We start from the raw sequence: 8663 nt of genomic DNA on the forward strand, positions 1-8663 counted from the left end.
TTCAGGGGTCAACTATACTTCTAACTAACACAGGGGTTAGGGACACTGACCACCCACCCCCAAACACACACTGGAAAATCCACATACAACTTTTGACTCCCCCAAAACATAACTACTAATAGCCTACTGTTGACCAGAAGAAGCCTTAACACAAACATAATAATCAATTATACATATTTTGTATGTCATATGATACACTGTATACTTACAATAAGGTAAGCTAGGAAAAAGAAAATGTTAAAATAATAAGGAAGAGAAAATACATTTACGGTACTGTACAAAAAAAATCCACAGGGATGCCTGGGTGGCTCAGTCTGTTAAACGGCTGCCTTCGGCTCAGGTCATGATCCCAGGGTCCTGGGATCGAGTCCCGCATTGAGCTCCTTGCTCAGCGAGGAGCCTGCTTCTCCCTCTGCCTGCCACTCCCACTGCTTGTGCTTTCTCTCTCTCTCTCTAATAGATAAAATCTTTAAAGGGCACCTGGGTGGCTCAGTTGGTTAAATGACTGCCTTCGGCTCGGGTCATGATCCCAGAGTCCCGGGATCGAGGGCTCCCAGCTTAGAGGGGAGTCTGCCTCTGACCCTCTCCGCTCTCATGCTGTTTCTCTCTCTCGCTCTCTAATAAATAAATAAAATCTTTAAAAAAAAACAAAAACAAGGTAAATTAAAAAAAAATCCACATACAAGTGGATTCATACAGTTTAAACTTGTGCTGTTCAAGGGTCATCTATATTGTAAAGATGAAGATGTATCTGAAATTAATACCTGCTTAAGCAAATAAGCTGGAGCTGTTACCTGTGGATATTCCACCCTAATGTAACCACAAACTTTGTTTCACATAACTTCCCTCCCATAAAATTAACATCTGTTATAATGGACATTTGATAGGAAATCCTTTAATTTCCTTGAGAAACTATGTCTCATACATGGTGGTCTATGTAACAGACTCATATAAGGTTGAGATGCTACAAATATCCATCCTCTCCACATCCAACTCTAAGCAAAATCCTGGGTATACTAAAAGTCTTTGAAGTTTCAACAGAAACTATATCAGAGTCTGCAATTTACTCAGAAAAATTTTGTTTAAAATGTATCCATTCCAGTCTCCAAGGTTTCATCATAAAATGAGCTCACATTTGAAGTGAAAGGTGCCATTTAAGTATTAAATTTTATTAACTTACTTCTTTGAATTTGTCATTAAAGCAGGTTAATACTCTCGTCTGGTTTATCCTAAGTGTGGCTCACAGCTGGGAACTATAATACCTTGATCAAGGTTTGTCTCACTTTCCACTGCTCAAAACAGGCACTGAGTCCTTCATATTGAGAGAGTGGCATTATCATAGGTCAAGTTTTACTTGCCACAACCTGCTGGTAGAAGGAAATATATCCACTTGTCTGGACTAGTATTAAGAACATAGGGGGAAAAAAAGGAACATTTTATGAGACGAAATAATAGACTTGGATATTAACACTAAATGTCGTGTTCAAAATGGCATTTTAAAATGTGTTCAAGTAAAACACTGTAATAAGAGAAAAACCACAAAACTTAATATAAAGTCTAGCTTTATTTTTAAAAAGATTTTACAAGTCTGTCAACCTCAAGCATACACAGGTGAATTATTCATATCTTCCATCAGGTGAAGTTTACAGCTTCAATCCCTCTCAGAAAAATACAAGTAAAAAATAAATCTTTTTCACATATATTCATCCACTATATTACTCAGCTTAGTTCTGAAATTTTCTCATAAATACTTTCACACCGCTGCTAGCGGTAGTACTGTTGCCGGGCAGCTGCACAGGGCTCTACTTTTACACGTCTGCTTTACTTTTGCTAGCTCTCTGGTTCGGCTCCTAGGTCCAAATCTTATAAAGGAGAAATAAAGGTTAACTGGGCTGCCAGAAAAGCCCACTGAATGCATCCTGTAGTGCTCTGTGACAAGCAAGAGAAGAAGTATAGCCTCCAGCAAGGTCCTGTGGAGAGGCAGCTCTGACATGGTTTAAATACCTAAAAAAAAACAAAAAGTGTAGCATTGATATAGAAAGCATATATAAATTGGTAACATTTTTAAAAGCAATAATAAAACTGATTCACGTTTTAAAGGGGAATTCTGAGATTGAAATGTTCAGACTTTATAAATGCATTATTACCCTTTAAAAAGAAACATACCAACTATATATAGAGTGCCTAAACCAGTTCAATTGTTAAACTAAATTATAAAGCAAATTACATTAAGATCTAAAAAGAGCTCTCAAGGAGGTTTCAAAAATAATACTTGCTATTAAATGTTCACTGTTCCCAATTTTCAGAACTTGTTTTGTTGGCTGTTGTTTGGGTACCTAACTGCTATTGTCCTCCTGGCATACTCTTTTTTTTTTTAGAGATTTTCTTTTTTTATTTGACAGAGAGAGAGAGAGATAGGGAGAGCAGGAACACAAGCAGGGGGAGTGGAAGAGGGAGAAGCAGGCTTCCCACCAAGCAGGGAGCCCGATGTGGGGCTCGATCCCAGGACTCTGGGATCATGACCTGAGCTGAAGGCAGACGCTTAACGACTGAGCCACCCAGGCGCCCTGTCCTGGCATACTCTTAAATAAATAAATATACGGTATCATAATACTATTGTATTATTAATATTTTTACATAAATATTGACTATTTTACATAAATATATTCTGAAATAAATATTAAATGGAGGAGGGGAGAGGAGAGACTATACTAGTTACTTCAAATTTACTTCAGCATTACAAAAATATATTGTCTCCTTCCATGCAGGAAGTGAAACCTTAGACAATTACATGCCCAAGAAATCTCCAACAGCCTGAGTTCAACAGAATGTCCCAATTAGTAAATACAGAAGTCTTTTGAACTGATCTCAAAAGACAGTGTAACAGACACCATTTTTCTTTAATCACACATATATTATTTAGCAATTAAAACTTTCTACTTTGATAAAGGTAAACAAACAGACCTAAAATATGGGATAATCCTAGCCAAAGAATGTCAACTTGTTAGCATGACTAACAGCACTGTTGGAAAACAAGTATTTCCAGCCTTGCTTTAATGTCTAGTTTAAGAAACCACATTGTTTCTTCAGGCCTCAGGAAGTAAAGGAGCTTCATCCGCCTTAGAATTACGGTTAAAGCAAATGAATAAATCAGGTACCAGAACATTTTAATAACTTGGAAACTTTTCTACTCATTCATTCAAACTTCCTGTGTGTCAAAGTCTTGATGCATGAGCAACTTATTATTTCTAACATAATAACAAGTCTGTTTTTCATTTGTATCCATGTTTAATAAGGTTGTGTGATTAAAAAATATATGGCAATATAAAAGGCCAATAGAAAAAGTGGTCAAAGTAAGACACAGGATAAGCTCCTGGAATTAGCTATAATTTATTCACACTACCACAAATCAAGGTGTTAACTCAATTCTTTGCTTCTCTGCCAACGGTGAAAGGGGAAAGTGGAAGGAGAAAGGAAATTAATATTTATTGAGCAATGATCTAAAACTCTTTTTTAAAAAGTAGGCTCTATGCCCAGCGTGAAGCCCAGTGCAGGGCTCAAACTCATGACCCTGAGATCAAGACCTGAGCTGAGGTCAAGAGTCAGACGCTTAACTAAGCCACCCAGGCACCCCTACAGACTTTTGGTACTGTACGTATAGCAGTAAAAATACTTGAGCATGTATCTCTAAAATTTGTGTACTTATTTATAAATCATATACCTATTGTATTAATACATAGTTATATAGTATATAATTATACATAATATACTAATATAGAAGCATATTATAAAATATATATAAATATTTAAAGGAGGAGATAAAGCTATTTCAACAAAAGTTCTAATATTTTCTCCCTACATCCCATCTTATAAATCTTGACGGGATGCATCCCACTTTCATTGTCAAACTCTTGATAGAACCTTAGGTCCCATGGGACTTAAACAGGGATTCACCAAATCTACCACATAGCCAGAAAAAGTATCTGCTTATTACATCCCAGGACACAATAAAATGTCCACTGTTAAGATTATGATGCATGAGAAATGATGTAAATTAAGTCATCTCACAAGTCTAAAAATCAATCTGGAACAAAATAAAATCGATTTCTCTTCCCTGAGAACTCACTATCACACAAACAAGTAATATTTAGTAATATTTTTACAAGTATCTTAGAAATGAAACATTCCATTCCTAATATAAGTTTCCAAGTAAATTTTATCCATACACCAGATACCGCTCTATTTTTCCTTTCCTCAGACCCTCAAAAGAAAAGCACAGTCTTAGCTCCAATGGCTCTTCATTCATGGCAAAAATCAGGTACCACAGTAGAATGTCTGTCAACCTTAAGAAGCCAACTATCATAAACAGAATTGGCTTTCATAGCTATAATGCAAACCACTATGCAACTAGTTGTTTTGATTCATCACATTTTGGTACAACTTGCTTCTGGGAAAGTTGAGTCATACCATCTCTGGCTTGGCAATTCAAGCATAAAGTTGCAGTGTACATACAGCTTTTTATATGTTATCCTGAGAAACCTGAAACAGCTGCATGGCTGGCAGGAAAACACAGGACCACCAGTAAAATATCCAAAACAGTTGCATCTTTTAATTTATGACTGTGCACTGTTTCCATAAAGAGTATATAAAACAGTTCAACTTTTTATAGGTAAAATGTAATAAACAGTCATACTCATTGATGCCATAAATGTGTAAAAAGAGTTTATTTAAAATGATTAATTAGTGTTTGAAAATAGTAATTCTTGAACAGTCATAATCCAGAGCAATGAGCAAATACTTTAAAATTTTAGTTATTAATGCTAAGTTGGAGATTCTTACTGCCAAAATCAAGTCAATTAAAACTTCTTTGCATAGCACTGAAGAAAATACATTTCCCTTCTAGCAATCATTAAACATGTCTGTGAGTATATTCTTTAAAGACCTGCTTATTTACATTACTGTTTTTGATCTCTAGTGCTGCACAAAACAGTTACTGTTAAATATTTCATTCTATTTTCACCATGGCAACCTACATTAATTCCAATTTAAAAAAATAAAACATAGTTTATTCTTGTTACTCAACTGTAGGCTTTTATTTTCTAGGTATTTTAACGTAATGTTCTTAAACCCTTTAATTATTGTGGTACACCGAAGTATTTTAAAGGATCTGCCACATTGAAACCACACAATGAGAATTTAGCGTTTTGCCTACTTTTTCACATTAATTCACATCTGTGTTGTTTTAATTCTTTCATGACCATTACAAGTACATCACTGAATAGGATTCCTGGGGTTTCTGGCAAAGGTCAGTATCATTCATGTACACCTTTATAGAACAGAATGAGGAAGAAGTCTTAGCCAAATTTATTTCCAAAAGTCAAGCTCAGTTGGATTTTGGAGCCCGGAGGTAATTGCTCTGACTATTTAGTCAATCCCAGGACAGTATTTCGGTTTTTCATAGGTTTATTTTAAATACCTGTAAATCTTATAAGCAGAAACCAGGAAAGAAAAAAAAAAAGCTTTGCTTATTTTGGTATCTATACCTTATTTTTACTGAAAGCAGACTAAACTCAAAGCTTTAAGAATCATACCTTTGATTATTTTCTTAATAAGACTAAAAAAAAGTATGTTTTCAAAAGCAAGTCTAAGATAATTCCTGTACAAAGGGCATCTTGTGCCCTAATTTATACTCTGTCTAAAGTTGCCTTCCTTTGCCATTACCCATCAAAATCCCTTTCAAACAGACTTTGGAGGAGGGGGAGGAAAAGGAGGCAATGGATCCTGAGAGAGGAGTAAGAGAGGATTAAGCATTTGAAAACCACACTTGAAAGTTTGTTCCTGAACTTTGATTTCCTGCACTGTCATTTTCTTCTGTTACATTTAGCAGCTTTTGCTCCCAAAGAAGGTGGTATAATTTACACTTAGCTTCAGACAGACTTCATTTTCTCAGTTCTTTAACATAAGAGAGTTCCTCTGAGATTACTCTTTTACTATTTCCCTTCCTTTAAAAGCCCTATATCGACCATCTGGCTAAAGTCTTGGACTCAGCTCATTTTAGTGCTATTCAACAATGCTTTGAGTTCTCAGCTGGGGCAGAGGGCAGGGGTTGTCACTCAAGACCAACAGGCAGCACTCTTCCCCTCCAGTCATAACCTCCACATGAAAACCCGTGAAACACTTTGGCTCTAGAGAATCAAAGAATCTTGGAATTCAAATTGAAATGAAAATGTGAAGTTCATATTAGTTTCCTTCACCTCAAATTACCAGGACCAATGGATGGTTAAAAAAAAAAAGTCCAAGTTCTTAACTCCATAGTGTTTCTCTAGAGTGAACTCTAGAGATTAAGACTTTCTTTTTATAAATGGGCCCATTTTTAAACCTGAATTTAAAGCCACCATGCATTAAACAGACCAGTTCCAAGTAGTTCTTTCTGCCTCCCAGCCTACAAAATTCAAATCTAAGTGCCATTAAGAGACATGAGCCAGCTGATCTCAGCTGTCAAGACCAAGAGCTGTTGTAAGAAATTCAGCTAAGGCTATAAAATATTTACATTAACAATGTGAAGTGTATCTCAACAGATTTAAAAACAGAGCAACAGGGTGCTCAATTATCACTAAAAAGCAGAAACATTATGAAAATGGAGGTTAGTGCTCAGGTGTCCTAAACCAATCATAATGTCAGAATAACGGACAAACTGTCTACAGAGGGAAACTGATAATCATATATTCCAACATAAATGGGGAAAGCACTTCAAGTCAGAACTACTGTCCATAATTCTATGGGCAGTTTGGTTATAAAATACCAACCAAGGCTTCATGAACTCAAACCAAAATATCACGAACTTCCACAGTCATCGTATTACTCTTCACTTCATTATCTAACCAGCAAATGAAAAACTTGAATAAACTATTAAAGCTATTTTCAGATCTATACTAATATACTTGGGAATCTAGTAACCAATTTATTCCAGACATTTAGACCAACTAAACAGCAAAGCTCAGATTTGGAAATTAAAAGCCACATGTGGTGCCCAAGTGTACAGCTGAATACAGATTGCTCAGATAAGCCTTCCTGAATTACAACTGAAGTAAAGTGTGCAATTTATTGCTATCAAATAACACAGTGGGCATTTTTAGGACAGGATAGCTGTTACTGAAAGTTAATGTAACTACATAGTGAAAGGAAAAACGATTGAACACATAAAAGAGATACTTAAGTTTAACATATTCTATGAACAATATTGTTGGTAGTTCTGGATATCTCAAATGATAGACCTCTAAGGATACACTCCATCTGTATAATACAGATAAGTACAAGAATATCTCAGGAATCGGGTGCTATCAGATAAACTTGAATACAGCCATGAAAATAGATAATACACAGTAGCAATAAATCTTAAATATATTCCTCAAAGTCAGAAGTTTATCTCAGTTATAGTATGTTTGGCTAATTTCAGTATCGTTCTTATATGCTTAAATGAGATTAAGCAGAAAACTGCTATAAATAATGTTTTTACTTATTGATTCTTAAAACATTATGATACTCATGAATTTATTCAAGATAACCTGAGAGAGAAGGCAAAGTTTCATGAAAATCTAAAAATAACAAATCATATCAGAATCATAAAAATAACAAATCACATATAGATTTTGTATATCCCAGAGAGGGACAAGAGCCACCACTTCTGTGGTGGAAATATAATAGAGATCATAGAAATAAATATCCTAGTTTCTGATTTTAAGTTCCTAAAAATTCTAGTGCCTCATTCTGGCTTGTCTAATGTAATTTTTTTTTACTGTGAATTCCATGTTAGTAACACATGTATGCCAGAAATTCCATCATATCTATAAAGACAGGGTGGTAATTTTTCCCCAAGGGTGTGAGAGGCAAAATGCAGAAATTCATATGTATGCAGTGTATTCCTTCTTAAAAAAAAAAAAAAATACTGAGTATCTACTGGGTGTCAGGTATTGAAGCAACTCTAAGAGTAAAACAGAGAGCAGCCTCCACGTTCTAATGGACCTTGTAATTCAGCAGAGGAAAAAAGATGTTAAACAACAAATATTATGAATGAGAAAGTCAGGGCTCTATCAGTGTAGTTTAAAAGGAAGCCAACATGAACAAGTTCAGAAAAGGTCTCGCTAAGGAAATTATAGTCCCAAAGGATGGCTTAGACACAAAGGATGAGGAAGAGTTAGTTAGCAACCGAGTGGAGGGAAGAATGTAGCAGCAAGGAGTCAGAGCACATATTGAGAATATGGAGGAAAGATGGCTCAGGATGAGGCTAGAGATGTTGGAAAGTATTCAAAAGAAATGTTAAGAACTATGAATTTTATTGAAAGGGCAACGGGGGGGGGGGCGCCTGGGTGGCTCAGTTGTTTAAGCAACTGCCTTCGGCTCAGGTCATGATCTTGGAGTCCTGGGATCGGGTCCCACATCGGTCTCCCTGCTCGGCGGGGAGTCTGCTTCTCCCTCTGACTCTCCCCCATCTCATGCTCTCTCTCTATCATTATCTCTCTCTCAATAAATAAATAAAAATCTTTATTAAAAAAAAGAAAGAAAGAAAGAAAAAGAGAAAGAAAGAAAGAAAGAAAGAAAGAAAGAAAGAAAGAAAAGAAGAAAGAAAGAAAGAAAGAAAGAAAGAAAGAAAGAAAGAAAGAAAG

At 35.7% G+C, this 8663-nt stretch overlaps 1 protein-coding gene across 3 annotated transcripts in view; it reads right to left on the minus strand.

Annotated features, from left to right (window-relative positions):
- Window positions 1-1545: 1545 nt before the first annotated feature.
- Window positions 1546-8663, minus strand: part of MNAT1 (MNAT1 component of CDK activating kinase) — a 201635-nt gene continuing 194517 nt past the window's right edge. For all 3 annotated transcript variants that reach the window (XM_034993191.1, XM_034993192.1, XM_034993193.1), the window contains one exon: window positions 1546-2004. In XM_034993191.1, coding sequence (XP_034849082.1) covers window positions 1884-2004 — 121 coding nt within the window. In that variant the 3' untranslated portion in view covers window positions 1546-1883. The remainder of the gene's footprint in view (window positions 2005-8663) is intronic.

This window comes from Mirounga leonina, unplaced genomic scaffold (genome assembly GCF_011800145.1).
Source record: "Mirounga leonina isolate KUSES-001 unplaced genomic scaffold, KU_Mleo_1.0 Mir_82, whole genome shotgun sequence".
NCBI lineage: Eukaryota > Metazoa > Chordata > Mammalia > Carnivora > Phocidae > Mirounga > Mirounga leonina.